Raw genomic sequence first — 21,589 nt, 5'->3', positions numbered from 1 at the left:
ATTTATTAGAAGCCATTTAGCAGGTGACGCCATGCGTTGGTCAGCTGATGTTATGTTAAAGTGTAAAACATTAACGGAATTTAAAGCAGCTTTCATTAATGAGTATTGGTCTAGCAATAAGCAAAATGAAGTGTTGAGAGAATTTTGGAGTGGAAAACGCTTCAATGGAGGCAAGGAATCCATTAAAGAGTTTGCTAGGTCATGGATTTCACGTTTGTCACATTTGGACGAAAAGCTAAAACCGGAAATGATTATACTAGGTCTTGAAGCCAAACTGCCATGGTACTGGCAAACTAGAATAATATCTGCCCCTAGAGACAATCTTGATCGTTTCATTGAATATTTGGAACGTGTAGAACGTGTTGCTGCCAATGAGGAGCAAGCACGTAATAACAGAAATGCCAATAACAATAATAGTAATTTTAGGAACGAGCAAAATGGCAATGTAAACATCAGAACAGTAGGTATTCGCCATCCTAAGGGAGGTAGGAATTGGGGAAATAATTATCAAAACCAACAATGGCGTCCAAGGTATAATAATTTTGTTCCAAACAGAAATATGCATGTAAACAACAGTACGGAAAGCAATGCTATGCCAGCTAACTATAATGAAACTAAAGGAAACAGCAGTAGGCCGAGGCAGGAAAACTAGTTCCCGTCTATGAGGACACTGGCGCTCACCAGGCGGTTACTTTTCCTAAACCAGTAGTTAAGGGAATTGGTAAGACAGATCAGAATACTCAAACTGAACATGTAGATGAAGAGTCGGTAGCACCTAAGGATACAACAGAAATATTAGATCACTCACAGTATTTGATAGATACCGTGTTAGAGACGCTTTCTAAGTGGGAAGAGCAAGAGAAGGCGCAGCAGTGTAACGATAGGGAAGAGCTACAAAATATTGAATTGTCAGGTGAAGAAGCAGAAGAAATTCATGCTTATATTTACAATGAGGATGATGTGCTCGTATCTAAAGTGCCTGTGCAGGATGTTGATAATGTACTAATAGATTTAGGACAGGAGGTAAGTGAGAATGTAGAGGGTAGGTTGTTGGGGGTCGATGAACCCAGTAGCTGTGACCAGTTGTCACTTGAGAGGGAAACCGACGATAATGGTGAAAGTTGTTTAGCTGTAACTAGTGTGATGCCCGGTCTGGAGGCGCAGAATCGCTCAGACTACAGTAATTTGGGTTATGTTCAGCAAACTAAATGTAATGAAGTCGTGCGGTGTTTCGATTTAAAATTAATAGACTGACTGGAAAAGGCAGCTGAAAATGTAATTCCGGAAACCCCTACACACTGTGACCTAAATGTAATGAAGACAAATGTTGATCACTTTAGTTGGAGACAAATCCAAAAGGAACTATTAGATGAATTTGAGGAACCACCTGTACAACCTAGAATAAGCCACCCTATAATAATAGTGAATATGTTGGGTATCAATGTACGTTGTCTCTTAGACAGTGGAAGTGAGGTGAGTGCAATATCTCAGTCCTTCTTTGATGCATTACCTGGTAAAGACAAGCTTACAGTAATGAGCGTATCAGGACTAAGAATAATTGGTGCTACTGGCAAGGTGTCAAAAACGGTAAAGCAAGAAGCTTTGCTGCCCTTTAACATTAATGGTAATTTAATTGATCATCCATGTTTAATTGTAAACAATATCAGTATTGAGGTTTTAATTGGCATAGATTTCTTGTCAAAATATCAGAGTGTTGTTGACTTTGAAAGAAGTCAGTTAAAAATGGTCTTGCCAATAACCGGAGTAATTATAGTACCTTTTAGTGATAAACATGAAGTAACTGATGATGAAACTTGGGAGCTGCCTATACGAGTTCTGAAAAATAGGAGGTATTGGGACGAGGGTGTTAATCTTAGTACAAGTAAGCTAAACTCAGAAGAAGAAGAAGAAGCAATTATTTTAGACAAAATAGATGCTAAATTGCAGGAAATCGATAAAATTTCCGCCAATCAGAAGGAAGAACTGATACAGGTTCTAAAAAGGTATCATAAAGTATTTTCAGATCGACGTGGCGTGGTCAAAGATTATGAATGAATGCTGTAGGGAGGAGGTTGTTCTGTAGCCTCTACACAGTGTGGCAGCTGTGCAGTCGCAGCGGTGTGAGAGCTTCTTTCCCGTTTCAGGTCTCACTCATTCTTCATCTTTCCTATCCACAAAAATTTCGACCTCTTCTTTTCAAATACTAAAATTTTCCGTTATGACTATTAAGCCAACATTCAACTAATGAATGCTGTAGGGAGGAGGTTGTTCAGTAACCTCTACACAGTGTGGCAGCTGTGCAGTCCCAGCTGTGTGAGATCTTCTTTCCCTTTCAGGTCTCACTCATTCTTCATCTTTTCTATCCACCTAAAATTTCGATCCCCTTCTTTCCATTACGAAAATTTTCTGAAGCCAGCATTAAACTAATGAATGCTGTAGGGAGGAGGTTGTTCTGTAACCTCTACACAGTGTGGCAGCTGTGCAGTCCCAGCTGTGTGAGATCTTCTTTCCCTTTCAGGTCTCACTCATTCTTCATCTTTCCTATCCACAAAAATTTCGACCCCTTCTTTCCATTACGAAAATTTTCTGAAGCCAGCATTAAACTAATGAATGCTGTAGGGAGGAGGTTGTTATGTAACCTCTACACAGTGTGGCAGCTGTGCAGTCCCAGCTGTGTGAGATCTTCTTTCCCTTTCAGGTCTCACTCATTCTTCATCTTTCCTATCCACAAAAATTTCGACCTCTTCTTTCCAACACAAAATTTTCCGGTATGAATATCAAGCCAGCATTCAACTAATGAATACTGTAGGGAGGAGGTTGTTCTGTAACCTCTACACAGTGTGGCAGCTGTGCAGTCCCAGCTGTGTGAGATCTTCTTTCCCATTTCAGGTCTCACTCATTCTTCATCTTTCCTATCTACAAAAATTTCGACCTCTTCTTTAAAACAAAATTTTCCGGTATGGTTATCAAAACAGCATTAAGTTAATGAATACTGTAGGGAGGAGGTTGTTCTGTAACCTCTACACAGTGTGGCAGCTGTGCAGTCCCAGCTGTGTGAGATCTTCTTTCCCTTTCAGGTCTCACTCATTCTTCATCTTTCCTATCCACAAAAATTTCGACCTCTTCTTTCCAACACAAAATTTTCCGGTATGAATATCAAGCCAGCATTCAACTAATGAATACTGTAGGGAGGAGGTTGTTCAGTAACCTCTACACAGTGTGGCAGCTGTGCAGTCCCAGCTGTGTGAGATCTTCTTTCCCATTTCAGGTCTCACTCATTCTTCATCTTTCCTATCTACAAAAATTTCGACCTCTTCTTTAAAACAAAATTTTCCGGTATGGTTATCAAAACAGCATTAAGTTAATGAATACTGTAGGGAGGAGGTTGTTCTGTAACCTCTACACAGTGTGGCAGCTGTGCAGTCCCAGCTGTGTGAGATCTTCTTTTCCTTTCAGGTGTCACTCATTCTTCATCTTTCCTATCCACAAAAAAATTTCGGCTCCTTCTTTCCATTAAGAAAATTTCTGAAGCTAATGAATGCTGTAGGGAGGAGGTTGTTCTGTAACCTCTACGCAGTGTGGCAGCTGTGCAGTCCCAGCTGTGTGAGATCTTCTTTCCTTTTTCAGGTCTCTCTCATTCTTCATCTTCCTGTCCCCAAAAATTTCGACCTCTTCTTTACAACACAAAAATTTTCCGTCATGGCTATCCAGCCATGTGTTCTGTAACTATTCTATCCACCGATTAGTGAAAAAAGAACCTGATGTGACAAACCTAATAGTGACAAACAATAGAGAAGTATGACGTAATTAAGAAAAAATGTATTTGAGTAACAATTATGTATAATAACCTGGTAAAATAGTAAGTACAAAGTGTTGTTTTATTGGAAATGGTCCCACAATAATATTTAAAAAAAAATGTACAAATTCATGTACAAGCAGGATCTGAAGTGGTAGTGAAACCTAATGTATGCATTAGAGCTAACTAAGAAATAGTAAAAGAGATTGCTTAGTGTTAGGAAAAATATGCAGATAAGTTGTAAGATTAAACTCACCTGGTGTAGCAAGGAAAGGCAGTGTAATAGAATTGAGCAGTGTTTGTGGTTGAGACATGAAGGACACGTCCCTGAAGTATTTATAAGGTTGGAGCTGGCCATTATTTTGGTGTAGTGTGTGACAGGATACACCTACACGTATTGAGGTTATGAGTTGGAGGCGTGAATGCGACCATAGGTACCCTTATGTTAGATGAGACAGAGCAGCTCATGGTGTCCTATAGGTTTAAGGAAATTAGCATTACGCACGTCCATAATTACTTGATGCACTTTAGTGGTAGGTCGAGAGAGACTACCTGTGGTTTCAGCGTCCGATCGAGTGGAAATGGATTACCACGTGAGCAAACTGATCAGCTGCAATACACTAAAGATATGAAATAAATGTGCTATCCTATGCTTTAAATATTAATAGAGTGAGTGTTAAATAAGTACATACACTAGCAAAGTAAATAAGTAACCTAATGCCAGACGTAAAACATTATTTTAGCTCAGCATAAATACACTTCAAAGTAAGTAAGTACCTAATTGCAGATGTGGAACTGACAACAGCAGAGGACCAATAAATGGATCTAGTAGTCAACTAAACGTAGTGTGTTTGAACACTCACAACTGTACTATTACCAAAAGTTACTCACATATACAAAGAAGCTGAGAAAACTACTAATAAAATGTACTCATACTATCTCTAAAAATAAGGTAATCAAAGATGAGTCAGCTAAATAAATACAATACAAATGTAACAGGAATGTACCGAGCATTGGTTCAGTGTTCCGGCCCAGAAATAATAAATTCAGATTAAATACGATTTATGATTGTATGCCTTAGGAGCATAAATTTTCTCTAGTACATGACTAAAGGCGTTTTGAGCCATTTGTTTAACGATTTTATGACAATTAAGTAACCACGAGAGTAATACTGAAGAAGTTCTGTTAACTTGTTCCAGCAACATATTGAAGGATAAAATGTATATATCCCCATTTCATTGTGACCCACCCTTAGATATTAAGTGAACAGAGTCTGAGGCACTCTTTTTGTTTGTTCCACAGGACAAACCAGATAATGGCAGCCTGGTAACTGCGTGAAAGCGTGGAGTGACTTGGACACAACTCACAGTGACCCCTCCCCTTTCCCCATGTAATTTAGAGAGAACGTGAAGGACGCACACCATAGCAACTTCCCCTCCTCTACCCTTGTGAATGGAAGTGTAGGACGCCAGCCAAAGCGGCTACAACCATGTGTGTAAAAATTATTTGTGTACTTTTCTTTCAGGTTTAGAAAAGACTGCTAAGAGATAATCAGCTGTTTATGTATCATGTTATTTTCTTTGAATTTGTGTATGTAAAAATGTATTTAATGTATTTAATGGATCTAAGATTTTCATAATTTTTCAATTTGCATGTGTTTCTTTGTCTAAGGCAATATGTATGCCAGACTATTTCATTGACTTTGCTTAAAATTTTGAGTAATGACATTGTTTAATAAGGCAGTGAACATGCCCACAATTTAAATAATTAATGTAGGTAATCAGTTTTCTTTTCATGTTTCTACATGTTTACATTTCAATTTTGATTTTCATAGGGAGTTAAACTGTACTCTTGCTTCCCTTTTTGTAATTAATTTTTTTTTCATTCATTAACATTCATAAACAAAAAATTTAAGTAGAGGGTGATGTAGGGAAGCAGCCTACTCACGCTGTAGTAAATTCACATCAGTTTTCAATTGTGTGCCAGCCAGTCTGCTGTAACTAGCTCTGACGTCATAAATGTTGCGCAATACCTTAAAAATCAAGCAAATGACCTAAAACTTTTCTAGCATGTCAGGAATAATGCTAAATTAATGTGTGTTAAATATCAATTCGATAACTTAAGTCATTTCCGAAATTTGGACGTTTTTCTGTAAAAATCATTGGCGCAACAGAAAAGAGCTAGAGACTTCAAAATTTATATTTAGATTCATCTTTCATAATGATTGAATAAAAACAGTACTTTGGATTTCACAAATTAAGATTTTAGTGGAAATTCATGATTTTGTGGTTTTCGTCTCAAAACTGAAGGAAGCAAGATAGATTAAGTAGGCTAAGAAATAAGGCTAGGATGTTTAGATTTAAATAGGTTGGAGGTCCGCTATGACTATGAAGATGTGAAAAGTTTCTTTTGAATACCTATAAAATTATAGCGATAGCGGATCTCAAAAGGGACAGTTCAGAGCTCATCTGCTGCGTGCAGTGCAATTAAATTAATTCTCTCGCCCAAAATATTTAAGTTAGCCACGTCAAAATTTTATTATCAATACTTACCTGCGTGCTGAATGCACAGTTAAATTAAGAGCTTCATCGGCCATCAGCAAGAGAAGCTATAATTTATTATGTAACTTGAAGTGGTGCGTTACTAGCCCAGCGGCTAGTCGGGAGAGCTGATTTGATCAGGCGTTCCCTTAGCCGTCCGCACCGCGGCTTTATATATAAGAACGTTGCGCGAGGAAGGAAGGCCCCAGTTCTCTCCAGACGCTGAATAACACGCCATCTGTGTCGGCAGTCGCGTCGCGTCGGTATCACTGCGACAAACAGCCTCGGGTGCCGTATTAAGTTACTAGAGATACGCGTAACCATGAAATCATTTCAAGTGAAGTGTTAATTCTGGGATGATTTTCATTATCTAGCTTCAGTTTGCGTATTGTCGTATTTTCACGTGCCGTCGCGGGACAGACATTCTACCAATAATTTAGCGTGGCGTTTGATGAGATACTCTCATCAAATTATGGCGAGCATTCTTTTTAACATTTAATTCGGACATTTATAGTTGCATCAGCGCATTAGACTCTGAACTGCTCTGTTAGTTAGGTTGTAGGGATACTTGTCTTTTATTTGTGACTTTGAGAATATACTCAACTATTTTGGAAAATCGTTTTTGATTAGAAATCCCGGACAATCTCCTAGTTCCTCAGGGCTATACGCTGCAGCTATAATGGGATTCTCAGATGAAGTGGGCACTAGGAACTCTAATTACAGGCTTCACGTTTTGTTAAATCACTTTCTGGGGGCCTAAAAAGTAACTAGAGCGCCAGTGTTGAGAACGGCGAAAGACAGCATTAACAACATTCTAATAGCCAGAAACTGATTCAACATGCAAGCTTTTATACGGCAATCATATTTTTCTAATACACTCGCCGCCCCACAAGATCCGTACCCAAAGACTGGAAAGTTGCACAGGTCACCCCAATATTTAAGAAAGGTAGTAGGAGTAATCCACTTAACTACAGGCCCATATCATTAACGTCGATATGCAACAGGATTTTGGAACATATATTCTGTTCGAACGTTATGAATTACCTCGAAGAAAACGGTCTATTGACACACAGTCAACATGGGTTTGGAAAACATCGTTCCTGTGAAACACAATTAGCTCTTTATTCACATGAAGTGTTGAGTGCTATTGACAAGGGATTTCAGATCGATTCCGAATTTCTGGATTTCCGGAAGGCTTTTGACACTGTACCACAGAAGCGGTTCGGAGTGAAATTGCGTGCTTATGGAATATCGTCTCAGTTATATGGCTGGATTTGTGGTTTCCTGTCAGAGAGGTCACAGTTCGTAGTAATTGACGGAAAGTCATCGAGTAAAACAGAAGTTATTTCTGGCGTTCGCCAATGTAGTTGCTGTTCCTTATCTGTATAAACGATTTTGGAGACAATCTGAGCAGCCGTCTTCGGTTGTTCGCAGATGACGTTGTCGTTTATCGACTAATAAAGTCATCAGAAGATGAAAACAAACTGGAAAAACGACTTAGAAAAGATATATGAATGGTACGAAAAGTGGCAGTTGGCCCTAAATAATGATAAGTGTGAGGTCATCCATATGAGTGCTAAAAGGAAGTCGTTAAACTTCGGTTACACGATAAATGAGTCTAATCCAAAAGCCGTAAATTCAACTACATACAATTACGAACAACTTAAATTGGAAGGAACGCTTAGAAAATGTTGTGAGGAAGGCTGACCAAAGACTGCGTTTTATTGGAAGGGCACTTAGAAAATACATCTACTAAGGAGACTGCCTACACTACGCTTGTCTGTTCTCTTTGAGAATACTGCTGCGTGGTGTGGGATCCTTACCAGATAGGACTCACGGAGTACATCGAAAAAGTTCAAAGAAAGGCAGCACGTTTTGTATTATTGCGAAATATGGGAGAGAGGTTTACAGAAATGATACAGGATTTGGGCTGGGCATCATTAAAAGAAAGGCGTTTTTCGTTGCGACGGAATCTTCTCACGAAATTCCAACCAGCAACTTTCTCCTCCGAATGCGAAAATATTTTGTTGACACCGACCTACATAGGGAGGAACGATCACCACGATAAAATAAGGGAAATCAGAGCTCGTGCGGAAAGATATAGGTGTTCATTCTTTCCACGAGCTATACGAGATTGCAATAATAGAGAATTGTAAAGGTGGTTCGATGAAGCCTCTGCCAGGCACTTAAATGTGATTTTCCGAGTATCCATGTAGATGTAGATAAGAAGTCAGCCTCATTCTGCCAACGGGCTTGTCACAGAGGGCGGAGGAGCGGACAGAGCATGAGGATACAGAAGGCAACGCAAACCACTGCCCGAAAGACACATAACGCGTATCCACTGGTCATGTGGCCTGTAATTGAGAAAGTGTCAGGATGATCTCTCCATCGGAAAAAGATTCCGGAAAGTCCCCTATTCGGATCTCCGGGAGGCGACTGCCAAGAGGAGGTGACCATAAAAAAAAAAAGATTGAATCATCAACGAAAGGAGAACATTCTACGAGTCGGGGAGTGACATGTCAGGAGCTTGAACATGGTAGCGAAGCTACAAAATCTAAAAAGGGAAATTCAAAGGCTCAATCTGGATATAGTGGGGGTCAGTGAAGTGAAATGAAGAGAAGACAAGGATTTCTGGCCAGATAAGTATAGGGTGATATCAGCAGTAGCAGAAAATAGTATAACGCGAGTAGAATTCGTTATAAATGGTGAGGCAGGGCGGAGAGCGTGTTGTTGTGAACAGTTCAGTGATAACGTTGTTTCTATCAGAATCGACAGCAAACCGACACCGACAACCGTAGTTCAAGTATACATGCCGACGTCGCAAGCCGAAGAGACAGAAAAAGTATATAAGAATACTGAAAGGGTAATACAGCACTTGAACGGAGATGAAAATCTAATAGTCATGGCGAAGTGGAATGCAGTTGTAGGGGAAGGAGTAGAAGAAAAAGTTACAGGAGAATATGGGCTTGGAACAAGGAATGACCGAGGAGAAAGACTAATTGAGTTCTGTAATAAATTTCAGCTATTAATGGCGAACACTCTGTTCAAGAACCAGAAGAGGAGGGGGTAACTTAGAAAAGGCCAGGGGATACGGGAAGATATCAGTTAGATTACACCATGGTCAGGCAGAGATTCCGAAATCAGATACTTGATTGTAAGGCGTACCCAGGAGCAGATATAGACTCAGACCACAATGTATTAGTGATGAAGAGTGCGCTCAAGTATGAGAGATTAGTCAGGAGGAATCAACAGGCAAAGAAGTGGTATACGGAACTACTAAGGAACGAAAAGATATCCAGGAAGTTCTCTAAAGTCTTAGATACAGCAATCTTAGATACAGAAATAAGGAATAGCTCAGTAGGCAGTATAGTTGAAGAGGAAGGAACATCTCTAAAAAGAGCAATCACTGAAGTTGGAAAGAAAAACATTGGTAAAGAAGATAACGGCGAAAAAAATGGGTAACAGAAGAAATATTTCAGTTGATGGATGAAAGAAGGAAGTACAAAATATTCAGGGAAAATCAGAAATAGAGAAATACAAGACGCTGAGGAACAAAATAAACAGGAAGTGCAGGGAAGCTATGATGAAATGTTAAGAAATCTAAAAAGAAATTATTGTCGGAAGGACTGAGTCAGCATACACGAAAGTCAAATTAAAACCACAGGTGGTAACATTAAGAGTGCAACGGGAATTTCACAGCTAAATGCATAGGTGAGACGGATAGGTACACTGGAGCCTTCTATGAGGAGGAAGACACACTGTCGCATGTGATAGGAGAAGAAACAGAGTCGATTTAGAAGAAACAGGGGATCCAGTATTAGAATCAGAATTGAAGAGAGCTTTGGAGGATTTCTAAAATCATTGGAGCAGTGGCAACAAAACGACTATTGACGACGGTGTGTAAGACGTATGAGCTTGGCGATAAACAAGGTGAATTTCGGAAAAATATCATCCACACAATTCCGAAGACTGCAAGAGCCGACAAGTGCGAGAATTATTGTACAATCAGCTTAACACTCATGCATGCAAGTTACTTACAACAATAATATACAGGAAAATTGAAAAGAAAATTGAGGATGTGTTAGATGACGATCAGTTTGGCTTTAGGAAAGGTAAAGGCACCAGAGAGGCAATTCTGAAGTTGCGAGTGATGTCTGAGAATATGCGTTTGGAACACAGCATTGTATAGTAGTGAAACATGGACATAGAGAAAACCCGGAGAGAAGAGAATCGAAGCATTTGAGATGTAGTGCTATAGTCGAATGTTGAAAATTAGGTGAACTGATAACGTAAGAAATGAGGAGGTTCTGCGTGGAATCGGAGAATAAGGAAATATGGGGAAAACACTGAGAAGGAGAAGGGACAGGATGATAGGACATCTGTTATGACATCAGGGAATGACTTCCATGGTAGTAGAGGAGCTGTAGAGAGAGAAAACTGTAGAGGAAAGAGATGGGAATACATTCACCAAATAATTGAGGACGTAGGTTGCAAGTGCTATCCTGAGGTGAAGAGGTTGTCACAGGAGATAAATTAGAGACGTGCTGCATCATACCAGACAGATGACTCAAAAAAAAGTATGTCAAGCAGAAATTAAGAATCAGTGGAAGACACCGAGTGTTCCCTCGGTTTGGGTCCTGTAGGGGCTCACAACAAACGATCGTACTCAAAGCTGACCCATGAAATATTTTTCTCTGATGTCTCCGGTAAAATGTTTTCCGTGTTATTGTTAGACGTGAAGCGACGTGAGTAGCCCTCCGCAGTTCACATACGCTGCGTCCGCCAACACGAGCAGCACACAGCTGTAATCAGAGCGGCCCGCGTCACCAGTGTGGAGGTCCGCCATTGCAAACCGTGCGTATGCCTATTCTGCTCGCTGTGATAATAAGGCTAGGAGGATGCAAAGGGGAATGTTGATGAGCGACAAGGATAAGGGTCCATACTCCTCAGTCAGCCGTAATACGAAGGATCTTTACGATCCCATTTCTTTTTAACAACTAATAAACCAATTAATGTAAATCTTTCTGTGCATCGTTTGTTGATTCTCGGACAATATTTTCTGAAACTAAATTCCACCATCAGATAGCCCCCCATCCGAAGAGTTAAAGTTTTTCTGTCCAAAGTGAGGTTTGTCCATGATGAAAGTCCTGCGGTCTGCTAATCTTATCTGAAAGAAAAAGAAACCATTTTTTAATCTATAGGATATCGTGCACGGACTAATGCCACCGTTTTTTTAATTTGGCAAAATAAAAAAATGGGGCCACCTGAAAGCAAGGTGCTGTTTTGTCGTTGGTTTTTGCTCTCGTTTTTTGTTGTAACTTGTGAATAAATGAAAATAAAAGAAATTAACTTTTACTGCTTGCAGACATCCCCGAGGAGTAATTCATCTAAATGGGAGATATCTTTACCACTGTGCCACAATCCATTCCACCAGTTTGAAGCCGGCCGTTGTGGCCGAGCTGTTCTAGGCGCTTTAGTCCGGAATTGCGCTGCTGCTACGGTCTCAGATTGGAATCCTGCCTCGGGCTTGGATGTGTGTGATGTCCTTACTTAGGTTTTAGTAGTTCTAAGTCTAGGGGGCTGATGACCTCAGATGTTAAGTCCCATTGTACTCAGAGCCACCAGTTTGAAATTCACTATACCCCAAGTTGGAGTGCAGGTACACTAATAAACATATCTTTCTGAAATTTGGCTAAATTACTCCTCGGGCAAGTCTGTACGGACTAATTGGCAATTTTTTTTTATTTTCATTTACTCATTATTGGAAAAAAAATGTGACGAGACGCACACGACAAACTAAATCTTTGTTTCAAATGTCCGCCATTTTATTATTTAGTCAAATTTCAAACAACTGGGCTATTACTTCGCGTGCAGTGTACTATAGATTAAAAATTTTTTTTTTAATTTCAGATAAGATTTGTAAATGAGGACATCTGTCAGGGACACACCTCATTTTGGACAGAGTAACTTTAACTTATCGGATGGGGACCTTAAATTAAGTCACGTATAAGCGGCTTGGTACACAGATGTTTCAGAAAAGTTGTTGCCCGCCACAGCGGCCGGGGAACAAGTACCAGGGTGTGGGTGTGGGCATGGGCGATGGCGGTATCGAACAAAAACAAAACGAGTCTGTAAAAACGCCAGTCTCTCTCTTACATAATTTGATGATTACTGAATTTAGTGTTTGACGTTGATGAATGTTTCTACGATACTGCAGGACCTGTATTGTTCCGAATTACGATGCAAAGTTCCTTCGGACATGCAAGCGAGCAGGCCCATGGAAGCAGAGTGGGCAGAGATCGAAACCCGAGGCTTGGTCACAATGCCCTCCCCTTCCCGTCTTGGAACCATTCCTCTTCCAACATTTTTTTTTTTTTTGTGTTGAGCAGGGAGGCAGGCAAACAAAACATCTGTATTCTTACAGTGGTGCTCTATTATGGTAAAGAAAGTAACTACACCAAAAAAATTAAAGCATAAACAGAACGTTAAGGCCAGCCATCTGGCGGAACCAATGGTTGACCCTACACCTACTGCTATCACCGATAAAGTGTCAATGGATCCTTCAAACCCACCATTGCGGCCAGCCACCTTTGTACGAAGAAAGGGCTCATATGGTTCTGTCACTTGTCCCAGTCTGTTTCTTAGCTTGCACATAAGACTAACTTTTCATATGCGACACACCCCAACTGTGAGGAGGGTCTAAGAAGACACTGCCCAGATAATTAGCAAAGTATTGGAAGCAGCACGAGTCGCGTCGTAGAAGAGTGAATAGTTCCAATAGGAAGGTCCAAAAATCGAGAAACTATTTGTCATCATCACCCTTCAACCATATCATGGCGTTTATCTTAGTATCTGGATAAAACATCATATCTCGGATAAGAAGTGATGCTGGAGTCACTGCTGTAGGGGTTGTTTGCTGAATGAGGGGCAACATCAGTCTCGTCAACCTCCATCACGCTACAGCAGACCCACATTCTAGATGGTGTTCATCCGTATCAAATAGATAGTACATGGGACTTAACGGAGAACTCGCCATTCGTATGGAATGGAGGTTCTGGTGATTCATATATTTGCGGTTGATCACCAAATACCTGGCCGCTCTCGCGTCAGAATCTGAAAGAGCACCATGGACTGAACGCCAGCCCACTGGCCAAGTAACTAAGGCTTTCATCTCGATTTCGGGGTTGGCCTCGCACCATACGGCAATATACATTACTGCCCCACTATAGCCACTGACTCGGCAGATGACATAACTGGAGCCCACATAAATCTCCTTTAGGCGAGATAGTGTTGGCGAAACATGCGCGATTGCAGTGGGTGATTCCTGAGATGCGGGGATAAATTCTTTAATTAGACTTCCTGTGAAACTACGCTGGCAGTGGTCCCACAACTTCATCATCATGTCGACGAACAAAGCAGCTGCTCTAACACGCACATTGATCATTCCAAGACTGCCCTTTGTGATAAGGAGAATGAGCATGTCGTATCGTACTTTGACGATCATTCCCACTGTGACAAAGTAACCAAAGGTTGCCTGTATACTGCCTGCTATTGTCTGCAGCATCAGGAAGCCCATGGTGAGATGGGGTATCCTGGACGCCAGATACATGTTGACATAAGCCACCTGCTGGACCATGTTCAAAGATCGCACCAATCTGCTATGGACATCCGTATGTATTCCTTGTAGGAGACACATACAGCTAAGGTGTGCCTTCCATCGACTGTCACATGTAAAGATAACCTCCGAACACTTGACCGTATCCTAGAGTGGGTCCAGAGCCAAGTTCTCCTTCAGCCACTGCTGATGACAATCACTCCCAACCTCTCCAAGTTCAAGCGGCTTCAGGCTATGGCCCCATATTGGGAAATCCAGTTCAGCGATCTTTGGACATCGTCTGATGTACACACTAAAAACACCAGATCGTCTGCATACGCATGGCATACAAAGGTATGTTCCCTCAACGTAAGTCCCTGCAGCCTACATTGTAGTCTGTGTAAGCTTCCGGGTTGTATGGCCATGGTCCATGGAACTCTTCAATCCCTAACCTTTCGTCCAAGGTTACGTTGGACATCTACGGAGGTGCTCCTGGTTGTGCTGTGTCTTGCCTGTACTCGTACGTACATTATGTATATTCCCGTACAGGGGAGACATTTTACTTGAAAGTCGCTGCCCGGTGTCGGCGGATATTCCGAATAACGTAGGCACGGCAATATCGTATTTATCCGGCGACACCGGGCAAGCGATCTTCACGTAAAATATCTCCCCTGTACGGGAATACACATAACGTATGTGAGTACAGGCTGTGGTGAGTACAGGCTGTGGACACATGGCTGGCAAAATATGGAAGTTTGTGTCTGGCCGTGAGTCCTGCTCGGATGGCCAAATCTCAAGACGGCCGCTCGCGATGAGCGGGAAATACGGATTCGAGTCCCGAGCCGGCGCAATGTTGCCTGTCGCCATTCCATTATACAGGTGATGCTTGTTCGTATTAGCAACTGCGAATACATTTCATAAACATTTCTGAGGGCAGATGGGGGAAATAGCAGGCGCACATTGTATAATATTTATTCCAGAATGTATTTCAAATGTGTTTCAACGTGTCCTTTGCCGTTATTCGTAATTGGAAGACACTTTAAATAAAGTAATGAACTGTGAAAACCGATTAACAATTAACATACACGATTTTTATGTGACGTATAATTTCGTGAAATAGTGTTGAACATTTACTCTCTGAAAGAGACAGAATCTTCGAAGAAAGGTGAAGATTTCGTGTAGGGCATCATTTAACTAAGTAGGCTGTCGGATAAATATCTTGGGCCAGACTGTTGAAAACTTCAGCTGTATATCAGTTGCGCTTATTCGGGGATTTGAAATTAGGCCCATGCTTCCAGCAGTATCGCCTCAGTCGGAGATGAAGCATTCCTTGAGAGGTGAGGATCCAGAGCGAGGGCACAGAGAGAGACAGATCAGTTCAGAGATATTCCTGGACGCCCAAATAAGAGAAACGCCACGCTAGACATGCTGCGCCGTGGCCGCACGCAGTTCCGCTCAGTCGCCACGGTGGAGTCGCACATTACAGGAACGTACCGACTCTTCTGCCACACGACTCACAAATACTCCTCACCATCAGACAGAAGTTGAGTCAGTCATCACAGAGAGAGCTCACTCTACTAACCCTCCGTCCGCAAAATAGTTCGCAGATGGACGTCCTCCCACGGTTCGCAGATAAATGTCGGTGCACAGCTTCACTCGACCAGTGATGCAGTTGTCGCAGCTGTAGTCCTGCAACTATGGAAGAGCGATCACCGGACAGTAAACCCCGGCCGGCCGTGGTGGCCGAGCGGTTCTAGGCGCTTCAGTCCGGAACCGCGTGACTGCTACGGTTGGAGGTTCGATTCCTGCCTCGGGCATGGATGTATGTGATGTCCTTAGGTTAGTTAGTTTTAAGTAGTTATAAGTTCTAGGGGACTGATGACCTCCGATGTTAAGTCCCATAGTGCTCAGCGCCATTTGAACCATTTGAAGTAAACCCCGATTTTCAGAATCTTTATGTTCATTTATCGTGATCTAATGGGTTGTCAGCCGACCCATGACTAAACTTCTGTTTGGTTAGTGAACTGACTAGCTTTGACTGGGTTCAGAATTTTTACTTTAGTGTGACGCACCTTCATCAGACTGTGCTGAGTATTATAGTGTACATAATTTTAGTAAATTATTGTTTCGTGCTATGTTGCCTACAATATTTGTGTTATGGTTTTAAAGTGGGATCAGAATGATTGAGAATTTGTTTTAAATCGTACTGTCTGGCACATAGCACGTAATGGCGTCACGAATGATTGTGCCACTATAGCACTGTTCACAGCTACACTGAAAACGACACCGTCGTGTCATACCCACTGGCGGTACGTCTGTTCTGGCTTTTTTCGCAGTCGAATGAACTTGTAACAAGTTGCAGCAACCTGTACCTGATCCTTGTAATTAGTGCGGCCAGAAACTAAATTTTCAAAAACTAGTAACTCCGGCCTACTAGTTGGGGATAACTTCTGAGCAAGGTGGTAAACTTCCATGCCAGCCGCTGACAAGAAATAAGAAAGTTTCACACTACTTTGCTCTCGATTCATAGCACAACAAGCTTCGAACTGAGCGTAGTACTCGTTCCATTCCTCTTGCTGTCCGTCGAGCGCTTGGAACGGTGAAATGAGAGAAGGTGTGTCGTGAATGTGGCTGGCCTTTGTGGTGGAATTGGTGCAGCAGCATCTCGTGCATGAGTGAGCTGCTGGACTGCCATCATCAAATGCGACATTTGGTGGGTTTGAAACTGAATAAACTGCATTGGATCGCAACTAATTATAGGCAGAACCAAGGTAAAAGAAAGAACAATTAGCTGCCGTGCGTCTCTGAAAGAAAAGAGAGAAATATTAGTGATGCGCTATGACGGAGCGGCGTAGCGCTAAGGCGGCGTCGGTCCTGTAACCCGCAGCGTCAGGTGTGGTGTCGGCTACTGTGGGGGTCAGCACCGACACAGACGAGGAACGAGAGAAGCTACTATGGTCGGTGGCAGGAATCCAAAATAATCTGTACAAACCAGTTGTGGATTAACTGAATACTTTATACCCACAAAGAAGAGAACCATTATTTAAGTTACGGCGTGTGCTTCTGTGCCTCCTAACACGGATTACTTCTACTCGCAGAAGGCAGGCTAAGTATCGTCTTCCTGCTACTCAGTGCTGATGCTCTCCAAGTCTGGGGCGGACCAGCGACGGGCGGCTGGCAGCAGGCGCTGAGCTCTGTCTGCCTGGAGGTGTGGCGCTGCCCGCGAGCAGGTCAGCGCCTCTTTGATGTCGTTTCGCGTCGCTGCGCTGGTCGGTTGCAATCGATGCTTTAGGACTCCACACACAGAAATCAAAGTCCTTTAACCAGAAGAGGTCCTGGGCAGCTGAAAATGCGCTCTGGCTTCGTCAGTTACAACAATGATCGTGGAGCTAAACTGTTCATGCAGTGTCATAGGAAATTCCATTGTGGGACCTTGCTTTACCCCAGGGATGTTAAATCGAAATACGTATGCACACTTTCTTACGAACATTCCGTCTGTTCTTCTAAGGAGAGGTAGCACTGTCTAAGAGACAGTGTATGATGTGGTTGCAACACGGCGATCTCCCAGATTACTTTTCCCGTTGTTGATAATTCTTCCGGGTTATACGGCCGTGGTCCATGGAATATTTCAGCTGGACTCAGCAGGACCAGCCTTACCTCTGAAGATGTCCAACGTAGTATTGAACGAAACGTTAGGAATAGAAAAATTCCATGGACCACGGCCATATAACCCGGAAGATTTATCAACAACAGTACCATCCGGTCGTGAAAGCCTTCAGTGAATGATTACTTTTCCCGTGTTTCGATGGAAGTACAGAATGAAAAGTTCAGTGACCGTTGGATAGGAAGGAATGCTGCAGCAAGATTTCTGGCCCGGTTTCTTGATTTAACTCCTCCTGATTTCTCTCCATGGAGAACACTGAATGACGCAGTCTGTCATGTAGCCCTAACTATGCTTGACAATACGCGTCATTGAATCGCCACAGCATGCAGCGTCATATCATCGAATTTACTTTCATCTGTTCATCTATCTCTCGAACGGGGATTGTAAATGTCTCTTGCTGTCTATGCTAAATAATTTGAGCCCTTAGTTAAGTAAAGAGCGAAGCTACGTCTCATTAAAAAAATGGTTCAAATGGCTCTGAGCACTATGGGACTCAACATAAGTCCCCTAGAACTTAGAACTACTTAAACCTAACTAACCTAAGGACATCACACACACCCATGCCCGAGGCAGGATTCGAACCTGCGACCGTAGCAGCCCCGCGGTTCCGGACTGCAGCGCCAGAACCGCACGGCCACCGCGGCCGGCTACGTCTCATTAAGAAAAGTTTTTAATTTGTGAGTGACTTGTCATGAGTCATCCTGTATAAACTGTTTACTTTGTTTAAAGTCATTCCCTGTAATTACATTTATAACTGCCGAATGCTTTCTGTACAAGTTACAGATAGCATTTCGCTGACTGTATTTTATCTTCGATAATTGTGTAACAGACATTACTGCCAAAAGATTTTTCTATTTTTTAAGTACTACAAATGTAGATTCCCCTTTCTTCTAATTATTTTCTAAGGTAATTCGTAGAGTCAGTATTGAATAGGTTGTTGCAGTATTTCCTCGGAATCAGATCTATGTTCCCCGAGATCTTCTAGCAGTTGTTCCATTCTTCTACACGAAACTCTTTTTAGTACTCTTCAACTCTGACGAAACTTGTGATTCCTCCTTGAGTGTTGAGGTTGTTAATTTCTTCGTGTCAGAGGTGCCTGATTTCGACTTACATTTTTCAATACTTTGTCATATTCTTTGGCTCTGAGCACTATGCGACTTAACTTCGGAGGTCATCAGTCGCCTAGAACTTAGAACTAATTAAACATAACTAACCTAAGGACATCACACACATCCATGCCCGAGGCAGGATTCGAACCTGCGACCGTAGCTGTCATATTCTTTCTGAAATACCAGATCCTATACCTCATCTTCATCAACTTTCTTTTCCTTTTACCTAACTTCTTCTTCAGGTTTGTTTATATAATTATTTTTTACATCCCTTCCACCTTCAAGTAATAAGGTCTTTGCTTGTCACCTGAGCTCTGGATGTTCATATAGTTACTCCAAAGGTTTCTTTAATTTCACTTCATGGAGAACCAGTGTTTCTCAATGCCATGATTCTATAGTTTCATATTTTTCCTCTTTTCTTTCTAGCTTCGGCGTTTTGCAACTGTTACTCTCATTTCTAAACGCCTGTATAATATTTTGTCTCGATTTTTATACTATCGTTTTTCATCACATAGATTTAATATCCCTTGTGTTATTCAGGGACTCCTGCTATGCCTAATCTTTGCACTTTCTAAGTTCTGTCTTATCAATCTTAAACTTTCCAGTGTCTCCAAGACTCTTCCACGAATACCTTCTACTTTCACAATACGCAAATCAGGCGGTAGCTACGATAAAATAGTGCTCTTTGCATAACTCCACGAGGTGACTTCCACTTCCAGTCCTTTCCCCCAGTCCTTTTCCTGCTGTCCAATTGCAGTCCCCCAGCACAATGGGAATTTTGTCTCCCTTACTATAATGGGTGTTTCTTTTACTTCATTGCATATTTTGTCAATCATTCCGTCGTCCACGCACAGAGACAGGTAAAGAATTTTTCTTCTCAGCTCCGTCAGTGAATGAAATGGGATGAAACTTCGATAAACGACAAAGAAAGAAAGTAGTTCCTTTGGGACGCAATCCGTAATGTTGCACAAAGAAATACGTGTATATCTACCCCTGTACAAAACCATGATTAAGAAAATGATATCCCACGGTGCAACTACTACAGTCAACAACATTACGACGAGGAAACGGTTTGAAGAAATATTTACAGATAGGAAGCCACAGAAACTGGAGCAGATTTTTTCTAATAACGAAGACAAAGAAAAGTAAGGGAGGGGGAGAGGGGAACCATCGGATATAAAAGGAGAAATTCATTAGAAAGTAGAAAAAAATATCGTGAAACAGCTGCGAATTAAATTGTTTACTTTCTCTGAAAATGTTGCCTCTTCATCAAATGGTCCACAGTTGTCCTTGCCTGTCATGCACAGATTGATAAGTTCCCGCGAATTTAACTGACTGACAATAGCGTGTTATATGTGAATATGTGGTTCCGTAAATAACACAAATAAATTTGGTGTTTTGAAGATTTATTTTTCCTTTCTCGGAGATATCACAGCTTGTTAATTATAATTCAGCTAAACCATACAAAATTTATTCAATTTTCGAAAACGTGGAGAATTATCTGGAAGAAAATTTATTGACTGGTTTGTACAATCGGATATGATGTAACTGAAGCAAATTTTTTTCGGACATTCGTTAAGAAAAAAGCATTGTTCCCACTATCAGAATCCGTGCACCTGGCTTAAAACAGTGAAATAATACTTATCAGTTTTGAAGACTCCAATTAATAGCAGGGATCAAATGTATTTCATCTGTCAGCTTCAAGTGGGAAACTCTTGAGAAGAGTTAAGGTTGCTCGTATGGACCACTCTGATATCTAGGTCCTGCGATAATTTTTTGATACGGGGAAGATATATAAGGCCAGCACCCAGCGTCTGATGGAAGAGAATACAGTAACAACATGAGTCAGTTGGTGGTGATTTTCACAGTGCTCCTGGTAAGTCACATTAGTATTTCCAGCCCATTGTTCTGAAATATCAGAGGAGGCATTCTTCCTCATGCCAGTTTATGTTTAATGTTATCGTATTTTAAGCTGTAAAATCCTTAACATTTCCGTCTGTGTATACATTTCGGACACGCAGCAGTCAGACGTAATATTGCTCCAAATAAGACATGTATAACATGTCGGTACGTTTCTGACCCGCCGAAGGAGTGAAGGTTTGAAGTAATACGTAGATTCTCTTTTCCAGATTCTTATGAATTTACAGTTCGATTTAAAAACAAGTTTGTTCCACGTCCTTAGAAGTAGTTTGAGTTAGAACTTTTCCGAACGTTAAGGCTGTGGTTATTGTTTATTGTACGAACCTTTCGCACACAACTAAAAAATCCACGTAGTAATTGGAATGCGGAGAGATATTGAGTCTAGCACGTAATTCGCTTTGTTATTAACCATGTGAAATATTCCTAACTTACTGTCAGTGAGAGTATCCCTCCAGTTGAGACCATAATGCACTGTTGCCTAGAGGCAAATTCCTCGAAAGCTCTTGTCTCCGCTGCATGCTGTCACTAATCTGTCCTTGGCTCAGTTGCTAGTATGCTGTTCAGTGTTCATTGCAGAATGGAGAGTACTTGATTGAAACGTTTCCGTCACAACTGTTGTTGCCACTGGTGCCCATGTGGTAAGGCATCAATTGGAAACAGATCGATTCATGGAGGTTTGTCGTTCTATAGTCCGACTAACATTATTTTATAGTCGACGCTTCACGCCGCGTTGTAGCTGGTTCCTTCCAAACAGAGCGTTCAACGTCACGACCGAATCGTTCGCCGTCACCACACTGTCACAACAGTCAGTTCATTTCCAATTACTTGTCTGGCTTTCTTCCTCAACGTGTTTGGATGCCGTATTCTGGGTCTGGCCCTTTTATTTCTTATTTCATCACACATGCTAATAATATCATAAACAACAAGCACACACAACTACACATGCACACACACAAACACACACAC

At 41.6% G+C, this 21,589-nt stretch overlaps 1 protein-coding gene across 3 annotated transcripts in view; it reads left to right on the top strand.

The window, feature by feature from the left end:
- The window catches only part of LOC126260801 (uncharacterized), a 386,456-nt gene that overhangs the window by 216,222 nt on the left and 148,645 nt on the right, over positions 1-21,589 (top strand). The window contains exon 1 of one of the 3 annotated variants that reach the window (XM_049958162.1): positions 20,537-20,579. The exons of the other annotated variants lie outside the window; for them this stretch is intronic. Coding sequence (XP_049814119.1) covers positions 20,544-20,579 — 36 coding nt within the window. The 5' untranslated portion in view covers positions 20,537-20,543. Of the gene's footprint in view, positions 1-20,536; positions 20,580-21,589 lie in introns of those variants that run through there. 3 annotated transcript variants of the gene reach the window in all.

Source organism: Schistocerca nitens, chromosome 5, assembly GCF_023898315.1.
Source record: "Schistocerca nitens isolate TAMUIC-IGC-003100 chromosome 5, iqSchNite1.1, whole genome shotgun sequence".
Lineage (NCBI taxonomy): Eukaryota > Metazoa > Arthropoda > Insecta > Orthoptera > Acrididae > Schistocerca > Schistocerca nitens.
Note: the sequence above shows the minus strand (reverse complement) of the source record. Positions and strands in the feature narration are given on the sequence as shown.